General features: G+C 40.6%; 1 protein-coding gene across 2 annotated transcripts in view; it reads left to right on the forward strand.

The window, feature by feature from the left end:
• The window catches only part of LOC132836804 (protein Smaug homolog 1-like), a 97,156-nt gene extending 78,325 nt beyond the window's left edge, over positions 1-18,831 (forward strand). For both annotated transcript variants that reach the window (XM_060856273.1, XM_060856274.1), the window contains exons 9-13: positions 561-676; positions 4,739-4,940; positions 7,640-7,766; positions 10,241-10,324; positions 13,399-18,831. In XM_060856273.1, the coding sequence (XP_060712256.1) occupies positions 561-676; positions 4,739-4,940; positions 7,640-7,766; positions 10,241-10,324; positions 13,399-13,427 (558 nt within the window). In that variant the 3' untranslated portion in view covers positions 13,428-18,831. The remainder of the gene's footprint in view (positions 1-560; positions 677-4,738; positions 4,941-7,639; positions 7,767-10,240; positions 10,325-13,398) is intronic.
• The last annotated feature ends 8,521 nt before the right edge of the window (positions 18,832-27,352 follow it).

Genomic DNA, 27,352 nt, shown 5'->3' on the forward strand with positions numbered 1-27,352 from the left:
GGTGGTCTTCCTATCGGCAAGATGTTGTGAAACTTGAAACATTCAGAAAAGATCTACAAGGATGTTGCCACGGTTGGAGGATCTGAGCTACAGGGAGAGGCTGAATAGGCTGGAGCTGTTTTCTCTGGAGTGTCGGAGGTTATGGGATGACCTTTTAGAGGCTTATAAGATCGTAAGGGGCACGGATAGGATAAATAATGAAAGTCGTTTCCTTGGGTTGGAGGAGTCCAGAACTAGAGGGCATAGGTTTAGGTGGGGGGTGGGGGAGGGGGGTGGATTGTGGAAAGGCTATAAAAAGGTCCTAAGGGGCAACTTTTTGATGCAGAGGGTGGTGAATGTATGGAATGAGATGCCAGAGGTAGAAGTGGAGGCAGGTACAGTTGCAGCAGTTAAAAGGCATCTGGATGAGAGTATGAATAGGAAGGGGTTACAGGGACATGGACCAAGTGCTGGCAAATGGGACTAGGTTGGGTTAGGATATCTGGTGGGCATGGATAATTTAGACCAAAGGGCCTGTTGATGTGCTGTATGTCTTTATGACTCTGACTGTAATTTTACAGGCTTTTACCGAAACACAGAAGAAAAGACTATTCTCATGGAAGCAGCAAGTGTTTAAGCTGCTGAGGTCTTTTCCTAGGAAGGCCTTGCTAGAAATGCCAGGCGTTCGCCAGAGAAGGTGAGTTTTCTGCATCAAATTTGTGGATTTTGGTGGGGTATACAGTTCATTGTGCTGGAAATCATAAATTAAAGGTTCACAGCGTGACTTGCAAGATCTGGAACATCTTTGCAAGAGACCCGTTGACTAATTTTCCTTCTGATGGAGGGTCTTCAATTAAAACATCAGATTCTTAAGTTTGCTATTCTAGATGTTGGATTCTTGTAGCCCGGCTTTGCATTTCAATAAATTTACATCTTCCTGATCATTCTGGTTTTCTCTTGTACGTAAGCACTCAGTCTCAGGCTGGTACAACTTTCCACTGTGTGACCACTTGCTGTTCCCACTTGTTCCCTTTTGCAGCTTTCATTCCAGGAATAGAGCAAAAAATAGAGAGTAAATAAGAGAAGTAAATGCAACAGAGCTGCACTGAGGGCTGGTTGGATAGAGAATCAAGGGGAAACTGTTTGGTTGGCAAAGTCCAAGTTTAGTAATTGAGCTTTCAAAACTGCCAAATTTAGAAAGTACAAAGTGCAGACTTTGGGTGTTGTGCAACATGAGAGAAGCTCACAACTCTTTTTTTTTGGTGAATTTTATTAGTTGTCAGTATGTAAAGAGATAAGCAATTATCACACCATTTGATTGATCCTGCACAGAAACACACCCTTTGGTCCAACTGTGCCAACCAGATATCCCAATCTGATCTATTCCCATTTGCCAGTGTTTGGCCCATATTCCTCTAAACACTTCCTATTCATGTACCAATCCAGATGCCTTTTAAATGTTGTAATGTCCCCCACTTCCTCTAGCAGCTGGTTTCATATGTGCACAATTGTGAGAAAAAGTTACCACTCGACCTCTTTTTAAATCTTTCTCCTCCTTTCACCTTAAGCCTATACCCTGTAGTATTGGACTCCCCTACCAAAGGAAAAATACCTTGGTATTCACCCAATCAATGCCCATCATGATTTTATAAAACTCTGAAAGGTCATCCTTGTAAATCTTTTCTGCATCCTCTACAACTCGACATCCCAACTCCTTAACTCCGTATTATGACCAATGAAGGCAAGTGTGCTTAACGCTGCCTTCACCACTCTGTCTACCAGTAACTCTACTTTCAAGGAACTATGCACCTGCACTCCAAGGTCTCTTTGTTTAGCAACACTTACCAGGATTCTACCATTTATGATACAAATCCTGCCCTGGTTTGCCTTACCAAAATGCAGCTCCTCACATTTATCTAAACTAAATTCCTTCTGTCACTCCTTGTCCCATTGTACTCTGAGATAACCTTTTTTCACTGTCCACTGCACCATCTATTTTGCTCTCATACGTGAGTTTTGCAAACTCACGAACCATACTTCCTATATTCACCTCCAAATCCTTGATCAAAATATAACAAAGCAATGGACCCAGCACTGATCCTAATGGCACGTCACTGGTTACAGGCCTTCAGCTGAAAAGTGTCTGTGTTACAGAAAGTATTGGTATGTATTTGCAATTTGAAATAATCAGGTACAATAATTGTAAAGTTCTGGGAATTAATTTGCCCCTGGTAACACAGTTTGGGGACCTGATTGATCGTTGACACTCAGAAGGGATAGGAATCTCCAGTTCTCTGATCCAGTTGAAGAAATTGTACAACACAGAAGGATAGAAAAATGTTTAAACCTGTGGTTCTGGCACCAACTTTAATTTGTTATTGTTGACTTCTGTAGTGCTTTTAGTTTAAATGCTTTGGTCTTTATTTCTGATCCTGGCAGAATGGCATATTTGAGGCAGTTTCACGGACCATATTTAAGAGCTGAGCACCAGATGCCATCTTGCTGATGCTGGATTTTTCAGAAGACTACTTTAAAATGGGTTACTGTACACTGATTTATTCACCGTTAATTTGGCCTGTATACACAATGGGGAAACTAGAGAGGTGTAATGGGAAGTGAGTTTATACCATTTATTCATATGTTTTTTTTGTAGTAACTTGTAAACCTGGCACAGTGAATTTGATTGTAAAACCTTTAGTGTGCATAAAGAAGCCAAATAAATAGTGTATTCAACTGCTCGACTAACTTTTTTATAAAAACCTGGACAAAATACACCTCTTAAAACCACAATATCGTCACAAATTAAGTTAATGGGTGAAAGGCTGGTTTGCGTGATGGATTGGGCTGTGTTCATGACTTTCTATTGTAACTGTGGTCTTGGGAAGAGCAGTTGCCATATCAAGCTGTGATGCATCCAGATAGAATATTTTCTAGGATGCATCAATAAACCCTCTCTTTTAATTAGTAAGCTACCCGTACCCAAAAATCACCTTCAACATTACATTCAATTGCTCAACATTCTGTCTCGCACAACAAACTCCAGATATCCAATTTCTTCAGACTAATCTTGTCTCAATCTCTGCTTCATTCACTGTCTTCACATGGTCCATTCCCAGCACCAATGAAGGAATCTCACTAACAGATCTGAGTGTATATCTATGCCCTTTTCCTCCCTAACAAAAGAATTCAGCCATGTTCAAACATCCCCATCATAATCTATTGATGTCGTTATTCCTCACTCAGTGGGAGTGGTACAGTGGTTAGCACTAATGCCTCATGGCAGCAGGGACCCTGATTCGATTCCAGCCTTCTAGTTTACACGTTTGGGTAGGTTTCTTCCGGGTGCTCCAGTTTCCTCCCACAGTCCTAAGCTGTGCAAGGATTGGTCAGGGTATATTGTCCGTAGTGTCCAGGGATGGTGCAGGCTGGGTGGGTTAGCCATGGTAAATATGGAGTTATGGGGAGAGGATGGGGGTCTGAGTGTAGGTGGGATGCTTTTTGGAGGGTTGGTGTGGACTTGGTGGGCTGAATGGCCTCTATGCATTGTCAGAATTGTACGATTCAGTTCTGTAGTGGATTCTACTGAATATTGGTTTTAAATACTGAACCTGCTGGTACTCAAAGACACCGTTTCAGCAAGCTGCATTGGAGCACTGCAAAAGCATATGGGAATCTGTATCAACTGTCAGACTTCAAATCTGTGCATCCTCATCACACCTGCTCCATTCATTTCTTGATGCTTCCCAAGGTACTGAAGTTGGAAGATTTATATAATTGTTGGTCACGAGTAACAAACGATGTAGTAAATGAAGTGATGTTTATCAACATCAGGAGAACTCCTAAGTTTCAATTACTACATTAAACTTAAAAATCACACAACACCAGGTTATAGTCCAACAGGTTTAATTGGAAGCACACTGCTTCCAATTAAACCTGTTGGACTATAACCTGGTGTTGTGTGATTTTTAACTTTGTACACCACAGTCCAACACCGGCATCTCCAAATCATGACTACATTAAACTCACCGCCATACAATTTGTTTTCATTAAAATGTACAATGTGAGCCACTTGAAGCAGATTTATCTGTGCCAACTTGATGTATGTAGAATGACTCCTAACCAGAACAAATCAGTCCATGCTGTGTGATGCAGAATGTCAATGTTGTACCCTGTCTGTGAAATTGTGAAATAGAAGTACAACGTAGGAATACATAATATCCAGTAGGAAGACTCTCCTATGAAATATAGGATTTCTCACACAATGTGTTTAAAGACTCCATTTGTCCATAATACTTTTGTCAAAACATAATCTCTGTAAATGGAAGATACTGTATAAGAAAGAAACTGTTCTTGCATTGGCTGTAGCATTTATCAGATGACTGTGCTTCACAGGCAGTAAACTAATAGTCACTTCTGTAATTTAGAAATTTGACACACGTATGTGCTGGCAAAATTTCACCAAAAATAATGTTGATTAGTGACATTGGTTGAGGGATAAATATTTGACAGGACTTTAATGAGAGCTTTCCTGCTCTTCGTCAGAGTAGTGCCGCGTGATCTTCTCCATCCAGTCAAGGTCTTGGACTTGGCCTCCGTTTATCATCTCGTTCATCAGTATAAGTCGAATAGGTTTGGATGGACTTTACTGTTGACTCGAGGGGTCACTGCTTCGGAAGTGGGGAAATTATTAGTAATTTATCATTGGTATTTCATGTTCTTTGGTGAATACTGGAATTCATAGATTTCTTTTTCTTTCCAGCTGGGGTTTCAGTCAGTCGAGTTCCCTTCCCACAGCCGGCTCTGTGGTTGGCGGACTAGGCAGGCGAGGCCAACGGCCATTCCAGGTGCCTCCACGGGGTCTGTCTGCAAACCGCATGGGTCTGATTGGCACTTCAGCTGCTAGTCTGGGTGGTGTTTCTCCAAGGCATACGCTTAATCCATTGACAAGTCAAGGGAGGCAGGTTAGTAAAGTTCCTATTGAGGAAAATGGTTATGCGACAAGGTTGCAGCTTAGTGTTTGTTGGTGGAAATCTGAGATGCTGATTGGCTGTGGATTCCTTCGATGAGTGCAATCTTTTCAAGTGTTAAATATAAATGATATTCAGAATTTAGTGGTCTGATATCTCTCCAGAGAAAAATGGTGAATGCAGCAGCTATTGGTAGTATGTGTTGATATTCTTTATCAACTACCATTCTTTTGCCAGCATCTCATTCATAATGCATTAACTAGCTACTCCTTCATTTGCCAGATTTGGCATAAATCATGTGAAATACAATAAAACTTTCCATATGTACATACCAGTGAATTAAGGAAAATCTAATATTTGTTTCCTTCTCCTAGTGTTCATTGTCCTGGACAGAAAAAACAAGTATCTATAAAATAAGCACTGCTTTTAAAAAAAACTAACTTTGAAAGTGCTATATTGCTGACAAGCTGAGAATGTGAATTGAAGTAATGTGTTTAATGACTTGGTGTCTTCAACCTTGCTCCTCTTTTTTTTTGTTCAGCCATTGTACACCTGCTTTCTGTAACTGTTTGCCCAGTTTCTTCTTTATTTTGGCACCTTGCATTTCCACCTGCTTCCTGTCACAATTTTACCCTCCTAATGCAGATGAACCCAAAAAAATGAGGGTTGTGACTGTGGCTTTTCATGCTTAGAGCTGTGTTCATGGATGATGAAAGGTGTATGAACCTGTAAAGTTATTACCATGAAATTGGATGTTGGTGTCTTCCATTGTGCCACCTCGGGATGAAATTGTAGGAAGTTTAAAATTAAACAAATTTTTAAAAACTGGGACTTTCACCACGTATCTCTCTTTAGAGAGAGAACATAGAAAGTGGGAGCAGAAGTCAGCCATTCGTCCTTAAGCCTGCTCTGACATTCAATATCATCATGACTGATCATCCAACTCAGTAGCCTGTTCCTTTTTTTTTCTCCCCATACCCTTTGATGCCTTTAGTCTCGAGAACTGTATCTCCTTCTTGAAAACATTCAGTGTTTTGGCCTCAACTGTTTTTATGCCAGACATTCCAAAGGCTCACAACTGAATGAAGACATTTCTCCTTATCTCAATCCTAAATAGCTCACCTTAGACTGTGATATTACATTTAGTTCCCGCACCTAAATCATTAATATGTATTGTGAACAGCTGTGGTCCAAGTATTGATCCCAGTAATATCCCATTAGTTGTTGGTCTACCACACTCTAAAGACCTGCTTATTCATTTCCTTTCTGCCAACCAGTTCTCTATCCATGTCAGTACACCATCACCCCATCCCATGTGCTTTCATTTTGCATGCTAATTTCTTACGTGGGACTTTAATGAAAGCCTTCTGGAAGTCCAAGTAAACCACATCCACTTGTTCTCCCTTATCAGCTGTGTCAGTTAAGTCCTCAAAATTCCAATAGATAGGGTAGTCTTGCTTAACCATTCATGAATCTGTTAATTATGTCAGATCCTCCCCCTGTTTTCCAAGTGCTGAGCAGTTAAATCATGTGTAAGGACAGAGCAGTGGGTGAAAGTCAAATCCAGTTCTAGCATAACTTGTTGGGAGATGCAGGCATCACTGGCAAATCCAGAATTTATTGTCCACACCAGTGCAACAGAGCAGCTTTTTTTGCCTCATTTTAAATGATAGTTGAGAGTTTAACCTACATGGCTGTGGACCTGGAGAGAGCATTCAGAATTTGAGGGTTTTTTAACAAAAGATTCATTATCCCATTCTAGATTTGTTTAGTCAACCAAAAATTTTAAATTTCTTAGCCATCATGTTGATATTTGAACTTGTCTCCAAGTCATTAGTACATTATTATAACCATACTTGGATACCACATCCTCACTGGAGATCTCTGTGCTCTTAGGTTATGAAAGAAGGCTTTCTGCCCTGATCAGCATTCAGCAAATCCACCTGGATTTTCTTTCTCTTGGGGTTGAGAGATTTTGGAACACTCTGCCTGAGGAGGCAGGATCATTGAATATTTTACCTCGGAGATAGATTCCTCTACTTAACAAGAATCTAAGGCTATCGGGGACAGATTGAAATGTGGAATTTGAAACATGATCTTACTGAATGGCAGAGCAAGCTCAAGTTGCCTACTTCTGTTCCTAGTTCATGTATTCATAAATGTGGACATTATGGGATTGATCCTGTTTCTTCCTTGGCCAATCTGTTTGTCTGAAAATGTGTTGCTGGAAAAGCGCAGCAGGTCAGGCAGCATCCAAGGAACAGGAGAATCGACGTTTCAGGCATAAGCCCTTCGTCGATTCTCCTGTTCCTTGAATGCTGCCTGACCTGCTGCGCTTTTCCAGCAACACATTTTCAGCTCTGATCTCCAGCATCTGCAGCCCTCACTTTCTCCAATCTGTTTGCCTGCCAAGGCCAACGGCCTCATCTTGCATGAGGAAATTATTACTTAAATGAAGTGACAAAGAGCTGATAGTGCAGGTGGAACTACAATCCAGCAAGTGGCACCATAGGTAAAGAAGGATGAGGCAGCAATCACCAAGTTCTTATTCAGTTTGATTCTCATGATCATTTGTTGATGTTCAAAATGGGCTTTCTTGATTAGTAATTTCTCTTCCTTTATTAAAATGAGGAAAATAAATCCAGATGTTGTCATCCAGGTACTGCATTATATATTTTTCTTTATTCCTGCAGAACCTATGGTTTGCGAACCCAGGTGGCAGTAATAGCATGCCAAGTCAAAGTCGCAGTTCTGTGCAACGGACATACTCACTACCTGTGCATACCTCCCCACAGGCCATCCTGATGTTCCAGCAGCCAGGTTTGTCATGTTTTACCTCTGTCAATTTCACCATCAGCATGGGAAGTATCTTTGTGAAAATAATGAGATGCAGTTTGTTTACAAGACAAGTTTTATAAATCTTCCCCCACTGCTCGTTTCTGACTTGACCAGTTGAAGTGCAATAGACAATAGGTGCAGGAGTAGGCCATTCTGCCCTTCGAGCCAGCACCACCATTCATTATGATCATGGCTGATCATCCTCAATCAGTATCCTGTTCCTGCCTTATCTCCATAACCCTTCATTCCACTATCCTTAAGAGCTCTATCCAACTCTTTCTTGAAAGTATCCAGAGACTTGGCCTCCACAACCTTCCAGGGCAGAGCATTCCATGCACCCACCACTCTCTGGGTGAAGAAGTTTCTCCTCAACTATGTTCTACGTGGCCTACCCCTTATTTTTAAACTGTCCTCTGGTTCAGGACTCACCCATCAGCGGAATCACGCTTCCTGCCTCCAGAGTGTCCAATCCTTTAGTAATCTTATACGTCTCAGTCAGATCCCCTCTCAACCTTCTAAACTCAAGCATATACAAGCCCAGTCCATCCAATCTTTCAGCATAAGGTAGTCCCGCCATTCCAGGAATTGACCTCGTGAACCTACGCTGCACTCCCTCAGTAGCCAAAATGTCTTTCCTCAAATTTCAAGACCAAAACAGTGCACAATATTCCAGGTGCGATCTCACTAGGGCCCTGTACAGCTCCAGAAGGACCTCTTTGCTTCTGTACTCCATTCCTTTTGTTATGAAGGCCAGTATGCTAATAGCTTTCTTCACTGCCTGCTGTACCTGCATGCTTGCTTTCATTGACTGATGTACAAGAGCACCTAGATCTCGTTGTACTGCCCCTTTACCTAACTTGACTCCATTTAGAAAGTAATCTGCCTTTGTGTTCTTGCCACCAAAGTGGATAACCATACATTTATCAACATTGAACTGCATCTGTCCACTCACCTATCCTGTCCATGTCACCCTGTGTTCTTCTAACATCCTCACGTTTCACCTTGCCACCCAGCTTTGTGTGATCAGCAAATTTGCTAATATTACTTTTAATACCCTCATCTATATCATTAATGTACATTGTAAAAAGCTACAGTCCCAGTACTGATCCCTGCGGCACACCACTGGTCACCGCCTGCCATTCCGAAAGGGAGCCGTTTATCACTATTCTGTTTCCTGTCAGCCAACCAATTCTCAATCCATGTTAGTATTTTACCCCTAATACCATGTGCCCTAATTTTGCTCACTAACCTCCTATGTGGGACTTTATCAAAGGCTTTCTGAAAGTTCAGGTATACTACATCCACTGGATCTCCCTTGTCCATCTTCAGAGTTACATACTCAAAAAATTCTAGAAGATTAGTCAGGCATGATTTCCCCTTCATAAATCCATGCTGACTCTGACCTATCCTGTTAGTGCTGTCCAGGTGTGTCGTAACTTCGTCCTTTTATAATTGACACCAGCATTTTTCCCACTACTGAGGTCAGACTAACTGGTCTGTAATTCTCCGAAAGCAATAGTTGCTATTTTGATCAATAATTTGGAAGAAACTTGAGGTTCCCTAAGAACAGTTTTAAACAGACCACTTATTCATGGTTTAAAATGCAGAGAGCTTTCCCATCCTGCCCTCCAGTCTCGCTGTATAGTAAACAAATGTTTTGCACATTGTGGTCCTGAGACACTGAGATCAGAAATTCTCTGATCAGTACTGAGAGAGTTCACCCTATACAGGAAGATTTTCAGGGCTAAAGGAAATGGACTAACGGTGTTAAAGCAATGAGTACAGGTATAATGGGCCAAATGGCCGCCTCTGCTCTCTTATTTTGTGATTCAAGTTGAACTATTAGAATTGATCTTGAGCCTTAAACTTGATTATGGGGAGAGGGTGGTAAGAGGAGAGAAGCTAATGATGATTCCTGCTCTTAATTAATGTCCACTTACTCCCATTGTCTGCAGATATGGGCTTTCTAATGGATGAGAACATGATCAGACTTCTCATTAGTGACCAGTATTATTGAGAGGCTTGCTCATGCTGTTAACATTCTCGCACACAGGGCAAAGTATGGTTCCTACTTTGAGTGTGCTGGGCGGTCTGGAATCAAATGCTCTTCCCACCCCCGCTCCAAACCCCAATCAGTCACTTTAAAGGTCTCATACCAATTGTAGGGGAGTCTGTATGCTACATAAGGAGGCCACCCAGTAAAGGTGGGTTTTGGGAGTTTTAACGGCAAAGCAGATTGTTTTCCAGTTGCTGAGCATGTGGCCATTATATTCAGCTCAACAAATGAATATTCAAGTGCTGAGAATGCCTGTGGCAGCAGATGTTATTGTCTCCAAGCATCTTTCTCCAAAAGAGGAGAAATTGGGGTACGCAGAAGAAACCCTGCAGAGAAAGGAGTGGCATTCTGTTGCATGGCCAAATTGAAATTTTACTGAAGATTTGTGATGTTTTTACAGAATGCCAAGTGCCAGTAACAGAACCTGAGATTAATACCAGACTAGAATCTCTGTGTCTCAGTATGACCGAGCACGCCTTAGGAGGTAAGTGAAGGGTTTCAGTGGGAATTTAAGTCCTAGCTATACTTGTCTTTTTGTGGGTTATGTGGAATGTTCCTTGTTTCGGTCCTAATCAGTATAGTTTCTTAAAATTATTAATTCAGGAGGCTGTAGTGCCTGCCATTTCCTGTGCTTACTCTGAAATGGAGCATTTAATCAATTATCATTCCAATTTCCTCTCTCTCACAGTCCATCACTAACTTCTTCCTTCCTTTCCTTGTCTTTTCTGCCTCCTTTTCCAGGCAAATGCTATCCCCAAATATGCACGATATACACTGGCTCAACTAGAATTCTTTGCATTTGCTTTCCTGTTAACACTCCCAGTTTCTACAGTGTTTCTGATAAGTTTCTTTCGTCCTCAAGGATTTCTTTCCTCTGTGTTTGGTTGGGTGTTTAACTGGGTCCACCCCGTTTTTCAGTACCTGCTTTCATATCATCAGTTCCCACAATAGTTCCCTTTGTTCTTTCCTTCCATCCTGCCAACCTCCATATTCCATAGATCTTCCTCTCCAGTTTGGATTGCATTCTACCTGATGATATCAATTGCATCTCCTGTTGTCCCCTCTGCCGCCTCCTGTATAATGTCAGCACCAAACACATTTCCTGTCTTCCCCTTTCAGCATTCTGAAGTGGCCTATCCCTCTGTGACACCATGCTTCATTCCTCCATTCACTCCCACATTCTCACCTTGTTACCTTTCTATTCAACCATATGCCATCCAAGGCCTCAAACACATTTTCCAGGTGAAACAATAACGTATGTGTACTTTGAGTTTATACTATACACACAATGCACTTGCTGTGTAGTGGAGAGACCAAATGTAGATTTCTCCTGTTCAGGTGTAAACCTGAGCTTGGGTCTTGTGCCTTTTCAATTCTTGTCTTTGTCCTCATGCTGACATTTCCATCCCCCATCTCCTGCAGTTTACCAGTGAAGCTTAGAAGCACCTTATCTTGCAATTGGATGCTTTTCTAAATTCCTGACTCAACATCAACAATTTCAGACCAGGACTAGACTTCTGCCATCTCCTCTTCCCCTACTACCAAAAGAAACATTGTTGTTGCAGTTTTTTGCTCTAATTTTGTTTTCCTCTTGCTGATGCTTTTAGATGAGAGCTCTTCATCTGCCAATCACACTTCTTCTAGAATTGTATTTCTCTTTCCCTCTCTTTTTGGTCATGCACCATCAATCCTTTTTTCCTTTTTTAAAATTCACTTGTGGCACGTGGGCATCGTTGGCTAGCCAGCTTTTATTGCCTGTCCTTAGCTACCCTTGAACGGAGTAGCTTGCTGGACCATTTCAAAGGACAGTTGAGATTTGACCATCTTGCTGAGGATATAGAGTCACATGTGGGCCAGACCAGGTGAAGAGGCAGATTTCCTTCCCTGAAGGACATTTGTGAGCCAGATGGGTTATTCCACCAAGAACTAACTGCTTCATGGTCATCCATAGATTCTTAATTCCAGATTATTTTTAATTGAACCCAGGTTCCTAGAAAGTTTGCTGGGTTCCTGGTTAAAGAGTCTATCAATAATACTATCAGGCCATTGACTCCCCATTTCCATTTAATCTCTCCCTTCTCCCAACCCCCAGCACATCCATACACCTTTTTTTGTACTTTTCTTCACCCTTCTCCCTTTCATTTGATTAAAATCTATTAAATTTCTACCTCTTTTCAATTCTGATAAAACTTACCAATCTGAAACATTATCTCTGTCTCAACGCAATGCAGCCAAGTAATTGCAGCATTTTCTGTTTTTATCTATCCAAAACCATAAGACATAGGAGCAGAAATTAGGCCATTCAGCCCATGGAGTCTGTTCCGCCATTCAATCATGGCTGATAAGTTTCTCAACCCCATTCTCCCACTTTTTCCCCCATAACCCTTGATCCCCTTTGCAATCAAGAACCTATCTGTCTCCATCTTAAATATACTTCATGACCTGGCCTCCACAGCGTTTTGGGTCAGTGAATTCCACAGCTTCACCACTCTCTGGCTGAAGAAGTTTCTCCTTATCTCCGTTCTAAAAGGTCTTCCGTTTGCTCTAAGGCTGTGTCCTCTGATCCTCTTCTCTTACCAATGGAAACATCTCCTCAAAGTCCACTGTGTCCAGGTATTCTGTAAGTTTCAATTAGATTCTCCCCTCGTTCTTCTAAACTCCATAGAGTATGGACCCAGAGTTCTCAAATGTTCCTTATATATGGTAAGATGTTCATTCCTGGATTCATTCCATTTTCGTGAATCTCCTCTGAGCACGCTCCAGGGCCTGTGCATCCCTCCTGCGATATGGGGGCCCAAGACTGCGAACAATACTCCAAATGTGGCCTGACCAGAGCCTTATAGAGCCTCGGAATTACATCCCTGCTTTTACATTCAAGCCCTATCAGTGTTTGGCTCTAGACCTGGTGCACAGTCAGTCAGGAACCAAATATAAATAAGATATTTGTAATGGTTGCTGTGCTATTGAGATCCAGTAATTTGTGCCACAGCAGCAGTGAATGTGGAATGTCAAGTACCACTGCTCCTGCAACTATAGTCCTCCTTTCCCCAGTAAAGGGTCACTGTTCTTTATTAAACTTTTTCACATTCTTTATGTCTTGATGTTAGAAATATGATTTACCTTAGCAATACAACACTAAACCGATTAATGTTTCTCATGGTTGATTTATGAAACTTTATTATGAATGTTAAATTACACAATGCTTGCATGCTTTGTTCAGTCATTATTCAAGCTGTAAGTTAAGACTTTTCTTAGAATTTTAGTAAAGAGCTAGACATCAAGATTGACAAGGGTGGTATTGTTCACTAACCTGGAAGTGCATGGGTAAAATGTTATAAGGTGGAAGACAGACAAAGTAACACAAATTTCATTAGAGGAGTCTTGTTATGGGAAGAGATACGTTATGCCTGGATTTCAACATATCGGGAAAGCAAACTATTAAATGTGCTGGGTTGTGTATTTGATGTGTAGCAGAAAGAGTGAAAATCTGAAGAGGAGGTTATGGCAATACCTTTGGCTGATGCTTCATTAAAACGATTTTATTTTTTATTTTGACAGATGGAGTGGACAAGACATCAACTATTTAGTACGCTGTACTTAGCTTGTGAACACTTAATGAAAGACTGACATTACACAGCAGCTGCAGGAAATGCCACTGAAGTTTGAGGGTCACTACACCTTAAAATGTATATCTTCGCTGATCTTTATTTAACCTTCGGGGAAATAGACCGATTACCAAACTACTTCCGGTCCATTTTCCAGTATATTTTTGTTTTAATGTTTTTTTTTTCAGTACCCAACTGGTAAAAGGTTCTGAACCGGTACAAATAAATCATATAGTTCAAATTTTAATTTAAATAAAACTGGGAACTACAATAAAATTAGTGATTGACAGTGTAAGGTGGTGAGCAGTGCTCATGACAGGAAGAACGGAGACGGGAACTCTTGATTGATATTACAATGGTCTTAACAGAAACCTGTACATGCTGTACTGTCATGCAGGTCTGGTACCCAGTGTAGACAGTACTAGGCAGTAGTACAGGTCTGGCTTTTGCATCTGTCTATCACTAATTTAACCTAAAGTCTCTGGTCAACTGTCAGTGATGCATACAACTTAACCATTAAAGTTTTAGAATATGTAAAAGAGGTATTCTGTTCTGAAGCCCACATTACTTTTAAAAACAAAAATCGTTATCCAGTGTGCTCTAACTGCCTTCAGTTAACCGGCTGCAAGGAGAATTAATCACTGTGGTAAATAAAATGAGGAAACAATTGACCTTTTTTATCTGATGTTATAGTGTTGCTAATATTCATCTGCATATTTATGCTTGTATTGACAGCAGAAATAGATCTGTGAACAGCTACCGCATAGCACAGTTTTGACTAAATTCTCTCCCTTGTCGCTTTGTTCTCCCTTCATGGTTGATCTAGTTTGGTTTCATAAATATTGATGTATTATAGGAGGCATTTCACAATGAAGTTCCCCTACTCCCACCTTTTTTTCAAACTTATCAGGGTTCTTGAAGGAGTCTTGATGCCTTTCACTTAGGCTGTGGGTAATTTCTTTTTTGTTTGTTTTGAAATTTCATGGATATCAACTCTATTTTGGGAATTTGGACCAATGTGATCACACTGACTTCCAGAACACTGGCAATGAGTTGAAGTGTTTGAGGTGGCAGGAGGAGTTCAAAATGGCAGTTGGCTCTTCCAGTGGGATTACTACTCTTGTCTGGATTTAGAGAAATTTCACAGAAATAAAAGACCTTAAAGTTTTGTTGAAGCAACACCTGTGAGCAAACAGACCGTCTAAAATACCCTCTAGGAGCTGGCATTTCCAATGCTTAGCCTGCTTAAACTAAGGGAATGTCTTTGATATTGGATCCTGACTATTAAAAATTAGGATCTGATTTTCTTGACCGCTGAAGAATAAACTGGAAATTGGCCCTTCCCTCAACCTCCTCCACTATAATGTCCACCTTCATCACTGTGAGCTTATGAACCCAGAGTAGAACATAGCAAAAAAAAAGTTTAGTCTTGTACCAGAACAGTTGAGAATCTTGCTGCAGAAATTCTGGGATTAAACCTGTCACTCACCCATTTCAGCAAGCCCTGCTCTGGGATTAAACCTGTCACTCACCCATTTCAGCAAGCTCTGCTCCGTGTCTTAGGATGGAATTCAGGGTCTGTCCTGATGCTTTACGTCTAACATGAATTTTGCCAAATTGGCAAAATCTAGACCAGCAAATGAGTTGGTGGGAGGGGCAGGGGAGAAGAGCTTATGAATCTAGTTTTGCTGCAGGGCACTCCAGTTTTATTCCTGATCAGTGACATGGCAGGAATTTAAACACCAAATAAATCTGAGGGATCAGACAGTCTCACTAAGACTTTGTACTGATAATTCCGTTTTTTTTTGGTTGTTCGTGCTGCCCGTGAACAGAAATCTTTTGTAGCCAAATGGTGAGACACTGGTGTTTGACTTTTTCAAGCATGTTTGCATTTCATGTTGCTTTCATTTGACAGGGAATATATAAACTTATAAATGCAGGCAAATTGCACAAACAACAATCTCCTGCCTCCAATTGGAGACACTTGTTTGGGGGTGGAAAAGAAACAGTCTCTTTCTTCATTCATCCAAATGCAATATTGACAGCAAAAAACTCTTTTTCTGCATTTTTGTAATGTGGTGTGTTCAGAACACAATATTTCTTCTTGTAATGATGCAAGAAAGGTAACCTTATTTTTTTTGAAAAACTTAACTAAGGAAGCGAGAAGTTAGGGAGATGTGTATTTGTGTAACCCTCCCTGATCGCTTACAGTTGCATTTAAAGAGAATTCATAGGTCATAATTTTCTAGCATGAGGCACAGAATGGGAGGGGGGAGGGGATGTGTATGTTCAAAGAAGGAAGGTTTCATGTATATAGTAAATGTATGTATGGAAAAGTGAGATTAATTCTCAAAAGGGTATCAGTTATATAAGGGTCTGTTTATATGAATCACATTTTGTTTTTTGGAGTCTTGTGGCTTCAGCAAAGAAGTTTTATGTGTTTACATTTTAGGAGGGGGACATGCACAACACATGCATGACTTTAAATGACTTTGGATATCATAATGATCCTGTCGCACTGACCAATAGACATGTTCTCAACTTGCCTCAGTGCTGTTCCAGCTGCCATCGTCTTGAAGAGGCGAGCACAGGGGTAGGAAAACCAGCGCCCACTCCCAGAGCAGACTCTAAAAGAACAAAGAATTTGATTGTCCCATGCAAGGAATCACCTGTACTCATAAATTCTCTTCCTTTTTGCATAATTGTTTTGTCCGTTTCTCAGTACAGATGCTGAGTGGCTGCCCTAATTAAAGTAGGGGTATAAGGCAGCTGATCATCCTGTTCATGAAAAGAATGGAAGTGAACCTTTCCTAGTCACCTAATTCCTTGTTCTAAGAACATGAAAACCCAAATTCTAGTGACAAGATAGAAGAAGATAGAGGCAAGTACCTGAGAAGTACTTTCCACAGGATCCAACTGGAAAAATAATTTGTTCAGCATGTTATTTTACACAATTAGAAATCCCTGTTGAGATTTGTGCCCATGATTTTTGCAACTTCTGCATGAAATTTACTTTAACAACTCCTACCTTACAGCTGCAGGAAAAATATTCTTTTTAAAAAAAGATTTCTACAAAAGCCATGGGTACGTTCTAAAACTGGGTGCCTTGTATGCCAAGTTGGCTGATTGACCTAACTGCTGGCATTTAACTCTGTGTGAGATTTATCCAGGCTCTGAAGGGAAGGTAAAATGAGGGTGGTCTTTCCATTCCAAAATACATGATAGTTTCCTGCTCCTTATGTGCCTTCAGAATGCAAGGGTTAATATTTCTAACTCCTTTATCGTTTTTGCTTTTGAAATACAGCAACCTGTCCCTTATAGTTTATAGTTTTATAATTCATAAAATGATGTCCCTAGATGTGTTTTGCATCACTTGTTTGAACACTGCTGCAGAACATGGTTCATTATTGCACTTTGCTCAATGTGCTGGCCATTTCTGTTACTGAGCTGTGGGGAGACTGGCTTTGTTTTTGCTTGCAAGGTTTCCCTGGCCCTTTCAGAGGCTACAGTTTCATATACTGTCTCTAAAAACAGTTTATGACTGCAGCTAAGCACTGAAATTGCCATCTGTTTATGTTGCTTGGTGTCATGGGTGCTAAATTGTCAGTGGAAAACCAAGACTTGTCACCATCTAGACTTTTTTTAAAATACGATCTGATAAATTTAAGTCAGGCTTGAATTTTCAACTTCCATCAACCTTTACAAAGTTGGGTGCAAAGTGTGGTGATGAGAGACCAATATGGAGTCTCCAGAATGTGATTATTTTCCAACTGTGTGTAGAGGTGATAGATAAATTGTTATGCCATCTAGGTAGGAGGCACTGTTATATAGTAAACTTTTTTTATAATCTCTTCCCTTTTAAAGCTGTTTGCTTCTCAATTAGCTGGAATGTGCACCCCTGCCTCGGCCCCACATTGTACTTGTACAAATGCAGTGAAGCAGTCTAATACTTGGCCCTTTTGAGTTGTCATTTTTTTAATATATTTTCTAAGCCCCAACCCAATTCTGTCCCTCTTCCTATTCAACTGAACTCTGAAACCATTTGGAGCCCTGCCATTAATGCATGGTGAGATTGCAAAGTTCACTCCCTAAAGGATATTTCTGCAGTGTTGGTAAAAGGCTGACGTATGACTAAGTGGAGAACAATGTCACGAGCTACATTATCCATCATTTTTTGCTAAAATTAAATGACATAAAAATGTAGATATGCCCCAAAAGTCATTGTGTAAATTCTTATGAATCTTCTGTTAAATATACATTTTGCCTATTGGATTTAGTGGATTTTCAGACTATTGATTGGTATCAGTGTTGCAAGTGCTGCAGGGACTGTAAGTCCAGATGAGTTGAATGTTTAAATATTTTTCCCCTTCCTGGAGAAGTCTCGTTTTTTTCGCAGCAGCCCAGGTAGTGAGGGGAAGGGAAGGGGAACTTTGTATGTATTGCATGGAGCTGGAATATCAGAGGACATGTTAGTAATTAACTCACCCTGATCTTCCTTTTCACTCCCACCCCAGCCATGAAAGACTGCAGAATGCATAAACATTCTGCATCGCTGTTCCATTAGAATTTTTTAAAAGCAAAAAATATACTAATTTTAAACATTGGGGCCTAATGAACAATTGATTTGCTTTCCTGAGAACAATTCCTGTTATAAAATAATTTTGAATCATTTCTGTTATTCACAGTACAATGTCAACTTGATTTAAATTTAAAATGCAGATCGTAACTCATAAGTATACCTTTCACAGCAGTCTGGTAAATCTCACACTGAGCATCTTCAGAATGCAGTTCTGCAGAAGTTTCAATTTGCTGTCTGTGTCTTTTAGTATTCAGCCAATGCAACAAGGCAGTCGTTTAATGTCAAGCCATTTAAGGAATCTTCCCTGTCCTTTCCTTTAGACCAAGTAAAACGAGATTAGGGTTTTATAAATATCCCACTTTACCACCCTTGAGTGTATTGGTCTGTTTAAGAGATTTCTTTTTTGGTATCAACAGTTGTACAGCTGCCCAGGGCATTGCCATAGCAACAATTTCCTGTTTGAGAATAACACTTGAAATTAGAGGCTTGAACTGGGTATAGAGGGGCAGGCTCCCCTGTAAGGCTCAACCCAGTTCCTATTCAGACATCTGCCCACTGTATGATGCAGCCTGGTATATTTTGTGAGTGTTGAGTGTTTATGTGAGGTATATATTGCACCACCATCTGGGTAAATTGACAAAAGAAACGAACGGCCACTTCAATCTGTTTCCATTCCAGACCTTGAGTGGATAATTTATGGTAGCAATTACACTATTTAACTGACCCATTAATAGGTAATATTCATTTATAAAAATGCAGACTGACTCAGAGCATGTAAAATAAAGCTTGTTACAGGCCCTGATGCGAGACTGTGTCTCGTCTACTTTTTTTCAAATCTAGGAACTAGAAAAAGTTCAGCTCTATGCAGGGTTTGTCCCACATTTACAAAGGTTTTATTTGACTTAATTCAGGGTTTTCTGAGTCCTTCTACCCAGCTTATTTTCACCATGCATGAGAGCGCTGCACGGCAAGTAGGTTTTATGCAATTGAATCTGATTTTTGAAACCAATTCATGAAACAATAGTTGAAGACTCACTAAGGGACAGTCAATGGCATTAAGCATTTTAAGGCTTCAGGCTTCACCATTGATTTGGCTTTGAAATGTGAAGTTGAATTTGAAGCTTTTCTATTCATGTTTATCTGTAAAGCTTAAGGGAAAGAAGGTCAAGACCCTTGAATTGACTAATTTGATAAGTGAGTTCAATTTGGAATCTTGAGCTCCACATGACACTAATTTGGGCTGAACTGGAAGGGGGAGTTGGTTGTGGAAAGAGTGTACTATCTGCTCTGGAACTCTGTATGAGATTACCCAACCAGAATTCTTCAAATTGAAGAAAACCCTGGCTTTCTGTGTCCCTTTTGTGTAACAAGGTTATGATGATCCATGCCTCTGAAGTAAGGTGTAATATAGGATGGTTTGTTAATTCAGACATGAGCTGTAAGGGACTAACTAAGGTCTGGAATGGATCAAACTGGAATGGGATCTAAACCAAAGTCATTTAAAGCATTGTGTTTGAAGGTTCGCTTCCCCCCCACCCCTCTTGTACAAGCTACGATACATGTTTAAAACACAAGTTAAGTTACCCTTTTCTATTATACAGTTATTATTTTTAAAAGCCTTTGCAGCAGGTTTGCTTCCTCGTGTAAAAGGGAAGTTGTACTTTCCAAGACCGAATTAGAGAGGGCTTTGGGTGGGAAGGGCTGGGTGGGTGGGTGGGGGGGGGGTTTGAAGTATGAGAGAATAGAGGAATGTTAAAGCAGTGTTGAAATGTTTCAAGTCTGTAGCAGCTGAGTTTGTGCTGCTGGACAAGGGTTGGGGAGGGGGGAGAGAATTTTAATAGCCAAACTTTGGAATATGCCTGTTCCTTAAATATTTTGCTTTTCAAGGCCAGAACAGACTCATTCCTGGTTTCTAAAGTTTCACTTCACATTCTTTTGGCACCTTGACAATTAAACATGCTTGAACATATCCATTTCTGGGAGCACATTAACTGTGGGGCCCTTCACTTCTGTTGCACACAACTTTACATCGTGGTTAATGGATCAAAGGTTGTTTAGTTTTGGCATAGCCATTAATGTATTTCTCAGACCAGGAATCCTGGTGTCGTTTGGACAGATGCAGTCCTGAATAAAATTTTGTTTATGTTGAGCAGTTATATTATTTGCGAAGCATCAGAAAGTTCCTTTGGGTAACTCTGTTTCAGAATGTCCCGGGTTTGATACCTGGGCTAAGCTGATCTCCATGGGGTAGCAGTTCCTCAGGAGGAAATGAAGTCCAACTGTTTTCCTATTTTTGAGATTAAGCTATTCCCCTAATCCTGGAGACTACACATGGATGTTTAGGTGAGAACGGAAATGCCCTTGGCTTGTGCCAGTCACCTCATTCAACTGATGTATTGACATTGCCAAGTAAGTTTTTTGATGGAGCAGACAGATTGCTTTAATTGACTCACCTGGAAGAGAAAAGGGGGAAGTTGACCCCAGAACTGATGCAGTGTCACGTCCTGAATGAACTACTTTTGTGTAGCTGCACTCTGGGAGAAATTGAACTTGGACACCAAAACCCCTCTTGTGCAGTGAGATTTGTTTATATTCTTCACATCCATTAACTCATGAAAAGTACTCTGTGATCTTGTGATTAAAACTCCACAGTAACAAAATAAGATTTCTTCTTTCACCTCCCCCACCCTCCAAAATTCTTCTGAATCTATAATTTGACCCAATCATTAGTCAGTTTACTAAACTTCAGTTGGAGGAAATCTACCCCAGAGTGAAGTTTCTAAAGGAACCAGGAATCTCTGCTCTGGTGCAAAGTTAGGTCATCACTTTGTGTTCTGTCTGATGCCAGGAAAATAATTTTCTTACTAAACAATAAATATCCAAAAGTGCTTAAAAGTTGTTTTTTTTAAACCTGTCTCCCCAAATGAATGGTACTGTTATATGTTCCTAAAAATTGTTGTTTTAATATACAATGCACAGAAGTGGGAGTCAGCAATCTTTGATCTCAAGTTGAATTTCAGGTGATTATTGATTTCTGATCCACTGGAAATGTACCCTTCGCTATGCACCCTCCTTCCTGCATTACTTCTGTTTCTCCTCCGTTTGAAGCCACAATGGTTCGAGAGAGTGCTGTGGATCTTGGTGCAGTGGACAGAGAAAGAGTGGATGCAGTACATACTTCAGAGAATCAAAAAACCATTCAGCAGTTTATTGAACATAGTGTTTTTATGTAAAAATGAAAACTACAAGGGAGGTACTAAAGACACTGGATGATTCACAAGTTAAAACCTGTAACATTTAACTTGTGTACTAAAATTATTTAATTGTTATTGAATGGGAATGGGTGCTAAGTTCTGATATGCAATGGATGGTGGAGATACTGAATGGCCTAATTTCTGCTCCTATGTCTTCTGATCTAATACATTGGAATGTTGACATGTATGACTATTAAGGCAAAGATGGGAAACTAGTCCATTGGGGTCAGTTTAAAAATTGAAGAAGTAATCAAGAAAGTTGAGTTTGAAATGATATGATGATCTCTTGTGGAGATATATGTGCTGGAGATGGGACTCTCAAAAGGCGTAAAAGCCAATGGCTAGAGACTTAAATGCAAACAGTTGGGAACAGCTGGATGACCGAAAGGGGAGATACAGGAGAGCAATTGACCAGCGTTGAGTTTTTTAAAAAAAAATCTAAAATAAGATTGGATGGGAGATAAAGTGAAACTGCATGCATCATAGTGAGTGGCTGAATGGAAGATTTAGAGCCCCCCATAAATGTTTCTTTAAAATCAGTTAACTGGTTATGTCTTTATAATCCAGGGTGAACCCTCTAATTTTGTTTTTGTATCCTTCCTGCAATTGTATCTTGTACAATTAGTGATGCTGAACCCATGGGACTGTTTGGGAATCTTTTAAGCTTGTTTTGCAGTGGCCCTCCATCAGCGTGTTTAATTTCCATTCCAAATCTATCCCTTGGTGCCAAATGCTTACCTACATTATTACATCAAAATTAAATTCATAATGTTGGTAACACTTTCTAGTTTGTGCTGGGAGTGTAAAAGCATCTCAGCAGCTTTCTCAAATAGGTATGAGTGTGATCCTTTCAGCAGTAAATATTCTGAAAGCTGTTGTCTGCACCTCCTGGCAACACACATCACCAAATCCATTGAATGCTCCATGTAGCACAAATTTTCCACCTGATCCTTGCTTCAGCTTGATATGGAAATTACTTCCCTGTCTGATCCCAGTTTATGTCCTACTTTTGCATATTCCATAACTGAAAACACCTTGGTGTGCCATACTGACCCAATATGCATACTCCTCCCCCACCTCTCCTGGGTTAGTGATCTAATCTGGGCTGCCAGTGTAGGTACCAAACTTCAAAGTTTGGGAGAAGATTTGTAGCTCAGGTGCTTGTTGTGGTTGTATTTGTCGAGCTGGGAATTTGTGTTGCAGACGTTTCATCCCCTGTCTAGGTGACATCCTCAGTGCTTGGGAGCCTCCTGTGAAGTGGTTTGAATCTGCCGCTTCTGGTTGTCAGTTCCAGCTGTCCGTTGCATTGGCCGGTATATAGGGTCCATGTCGATGTGCTTATTGATTGAATCTGTGGATGAGTGCCGTGCCTCTAGGAATTCCCTGGCTGCTCCCTGTTTGGCTTGTCCTATAATAGTAGTGTTGTCCCAGTCGAACTCCTGTTGCTTGTCATCTGCGTGTGTGGCTACTAAGGATAGCTGGTCGTGTCGTTTCGTGGCTAATTGGTATTCGTGGATGCGGAGAGTGGCTGTTGGTTTGTGTGCGGTTATGAGTCCTAGTGGTCACAGTAGTCTGGCTGTCAGTTCAGAAATGCTCCTGATGTATGGGAGTGTGGCTAGTCCTTTGGGTTGTGGCATGTCCTCATTCCGATGTCTTTCCCTTAGGCATCTGTTGATGAAATTGTGCGGGTATCTGTTTTTGGCGAATACATTGTATAGGTGTTCTTCCTCTTTTTGCAGTTCTGGTGTACTGCAGTGTGTTGTGGCCCTTTTGAACAGTGTCTTGATGCAACCTCTTTTGTGTGTTGGGGTGGTTGCTTTCGTAGATTAGGACTTGGTCTGTGTGTGTGGCTTTCCTCTCGGCCACTCTCAGACAAAAACTCACCAGGACGAAGGACCCGATACCCAGCATGAGCAAAACCAGTGTTGTGTACAAAATCCCATGCAAGGACTGCACAAAACACTACATAGGACAAACAGGAAGACAGCTAACGATCCGCATCCATGAACACCAACTAGCCACGAAACGACACGACCAGCTATCCTTAGTAGCCACACACGCGGATGACAAGCAACATGAATTCGACTGGGACAGCACTACCATTATAGGACAAGCCAAACAGAGAACAGCCAGGGAATTCCTAGAGGCATGGCACTCATCCACAGATTTGATCAATGAGCACATCGACCTGGACCCAATATACCGGCCACTGCAGCAGACAGCTGGAACTGACAACTGGAAGCGGAAGGTACAAATTACTATAAATGCCGGAGGAAACATCACAGAAGCACTTCACAGGAGGCTCCCAAGCACTGAGGATGCAACACAAATTCCCAGCTCAGCGAACAGAGCCACAACAGGTACCAAACTGTCAGATTTTTGCTTCTTGGATGAGACTTTGTACGAAGGCTCTTTCTGCCTACCCAATGTTTTCTTTATTTTAAAAAAGATCCTATGGCACTGTCTTGAAGAATTATGCCAGTGACCTGACCATTCCCATTACAGAAAAGTCTTAAAAACTAAGAACTAAACCAAGTCTCATGACAGCAAAGTAAAAACCGAAAGAACTGCAGATGCTCTAAGTCAGAAACAGAAATTGCTGAAAAAGCTCAACAGATCTGGCAGCATCTGTGCAGAGAGAGCAGAGTTAACATTTTGGGTTGAATTACCTCAAAAAGGTCACTCTACCCAAGTCAAATTTCTCTCCAGAGGTGCTGCCAGGTCTGTTGAGCTTTTCCAGCAATCTCTGTTTTGTTACGGAGAGGATTGTTTGGTAATTAATATGGTTGCCGTGTCAGTGTTTGCTGAGTGCAGTTGGATGCTATGTCTCCTGTATTCTAACACTGCATGTCATTGGCTGCAAAGTGTTTAGTGACATCTGGTGATTGTGCATTTTTGTTTCTCTATCGATATGCCATACAGTGTCAACAGTTCAGTCTTGATTCTAAGTTTGCTAATGTCTGACTAATGATGTGGGCTTCCATTGACTCTCTCATCGTTGAGTTAAGAAAGAAAAAAAAATCAGAGTTCCTCTCTTCTATCCAATGGCCTTGCAGAACACAGTTGTGTTATTTTCACTATTCAACCTGTTCAGAAGTGTTATTAGACCCCTCTACAACAGATGGGCTTGAACCCAGTTCTCCTGGTTCAGAGGTAGGAGCACTACCACTGTATCACAAGAACCCTATTTAGAAAGTGGTTGCTAGGACTGGATTAGACTCTGTGTACCAAATAGCATTCCATTACTCATTGTTCAGACTCTGAGACCAATGGCTGTTTATTGGAGGGAATTCATTGCTTGTGAAAGTCAATGATGGCTCAATTGTCTTAAAGAGACTGGAGCAAAGGTTGATTTTGGAGAGTATATCTCCAGTTTAATTGCAGGGATGAGAGGAAGGTGAATAACCATAAGTGCCAGTTGCAGTATTCTGTTTTGTGCAGTAGGAGCATAGATAGCTGGAGTAAACTGTTCTTTTCATTCTTAACACAGACTGCTCCCAGGTTGCTGATCAGAGAGCCTTCAAATAGCTAACTTGCAGAACAAGTGGAGACCCACTTCCTTTTGAGTTTTCAGAACTGAGATCAGACTTTCCAGATTTGTTTTTGACATGAGAGAATAGAGCCATCTTAGGCAGAAAGTGGAGTTGGGAGGTTGGAATACTGTTGAGTTGAGCACAGAAATATTTAGTAGGTGACAAAACAAACTAACTGTTGATCCTAGTTCTGCGCAAAATGTGAGTAGCCAGATGTGGAATGAATGTTACTTTGTGAAAGGCCAGTGTAATACGAGACTGGAAAATATTTCAGCGGTAACCTTTTTGTTTTGCCAAGACAGAATTCCTATGATGATTGAAAACTGCTGCTTAATAGGTTTGTTTCATTTTAAATATTTATTCTTCGTATGATACATAAGACTCTAAGGAAAGTGACACTCCTTGAACTATTTATCTGAACAAACTGGAATAGCCAGGATATTTGCAATTCCCAGATTGGGAGAGTCTAAGGCAGGTTCCTGATTCCTCCAAGTATAACAGATACTACTGGCACCTCTCATACTGTTTTTCTTTACTGACTGGTATGTAGTTAGCGGATTCAGGGATCATCTCTCTTTGATTCTTCAGTTTTAATTTCAAATCCTGTCCATTGATAATTTTAAATTCATGTTCAAGTATTAACATGCAGATTTTTAAGTCCAAGAATCACAAGTCCTCATATAAGGGAAAGCACTACTGCTTTAAGATGATGACAGTGTCAAAGTGTACAGGTTTGAATGAGAGTGTTGTGCGTCTGCTGTCACTAGAGTGGAGTGGGAGTGGAGGAACCAGTCTGGATGTTGCGATTGGTGTTCAATCCTAGATGTAGTACAGAGGATGATCAACCTCTCACCTGTTTGTACCTGCAAGTGGCCAAATGAGTGGTGAAGATAGTCTGTTCTGCCTGCTGCTCTTTAATGATGACCTTTTGCTCTGAACGATACTCCTCGTTTCCTTCCTCTCTCTGGAGACTCTTCGGTTTTGAAAATTTAATTTTTGGCATTCCAGTTTAAAGAGCCAGCAGTAAACAGATCACTATGAAGGTGAGCATGATAACACATGTTTAGCTACATGTGTTTTTTATTGTGAAGAGTTACATCTGCAAAAGTGCAGTTGGCTTTAAAAGGATGGTAAAATGTGATTCCATCTCTCACTGAAGAGCTACTTGTACTTGTTATTATAATAAGTTCTTTTATCCACCTTTCTATTAAGGGAGAATGGAAATATATTACACAGGCTAGAGAGGACCTTTGCAGCCTCAACTACCCAATTTTGTGCAAAAGTCCATACTACCTGGTTTCAACTGCGTGGCCATTGGAGTTTTACATGGAATGAGAAAATTTGGCCAAGGTCCTGTTGGTTGTGTGTACAAGCCTTGTGTTGCAGATATTGCATTATTGCTCATATCACCCATTGATGAAATATGGTACAGGAGAGCAGCTCAACAATGATTCCTTCAAATTTTTCCCTTTTTTTTTGTAGTCCTTGGAAGGATTGATAACTTTTAAAATAAATTGAAAAATACTGTTAACCAAACACTCTTTCTGTAACTACATAGCTTTTAACACAAGAATGCCCATAGTCCGGTATATATTATGCTACCTTTTAATTCTGCATGCGGTTCTCCCAGACTCAATCCAAAGTGATTCCTTGCTTCTGAAGGTTCACTTACTTAGAAGGTGAATAACCATATCCACACAAGTTGCGACACTTTTTTGCTGAGTACAATATGAATATGCATGATCCTGCTAAATGCAGTGCAGATGAAGGAGCTAAATGTGTTCCTGGTTCTTATGGCTTTTACCTTCCTCTACTGGTCATTTTTAATTTCATAATTGATCTTTAGGCAAGCGAGGTGTATTTGTGTCTCATTTTAACACCTGATGAATTGGTTTTTTTTCAAGTATGAGCTTTTACACGGATTCTGACAGATAAACCTGTCCCCAATATTGAGAGATATGTTCAGAAAGCCTGTGACTCAGTATCACAAAGGCTCCCTCAGTAGCCTTCCCATCTTGATGGAAGCATGAATTACTTGGCTCATGTATCCAGGTACAGATAGTGATTACTTTTCCTTGACTGCTGAACTTTCTCTTGCACCTTGAAACTAAACTGGCAGTTTGAAGTACAACTGTTTACAATGCAATATTTTTAACGCCTTTTCTGGGACTTTGTTGACAATGTATTAACTGCCAGCACACATGCTGCTGCCATTGTCTCATAATGCAAACACTCTGTTTTGCTAGCAGGAAGGTGCAATCTGGATCCCCTTTCGTCTGTGTTTTGAGACGAGTTTAAGATTAAATTTATAGACTATGTAAGGCAATATCATCTTTTCTTCTTCCCCCACCCTCACTCAGACTGGTTGCCTCTAAGATTCTAAACACAGATTAATCTTGCCTGAGAATTGTTCGCATGATGTGTATGTTACAGCCTGAAGACACTGTCCAGCCTACTCAGATTTTCTGTAATCTGGATGAATCATTTGGATGATCCTGTTGGAAGAGACTTAACAAATCAGTAATGCTGTTGGAATGCAAC

Source organism: Hemiscyllium ocellatum, chromosome 47 (genome assembly GCF_020745735.1).
Source record: "Hemiscyllium ocellatum isolate sHemOce1 chromosome 47, sHemOce1.pat.X.cur, whole genome shotgun sequence".
NCBI classification, from domain to species: Eukaryota; Metazoa; Chordata; class Chondrichthyes; order Orectolobiformes; family Hemiscylliidae; genus Hemiscyllium; species Hemiscyllium ocellatum.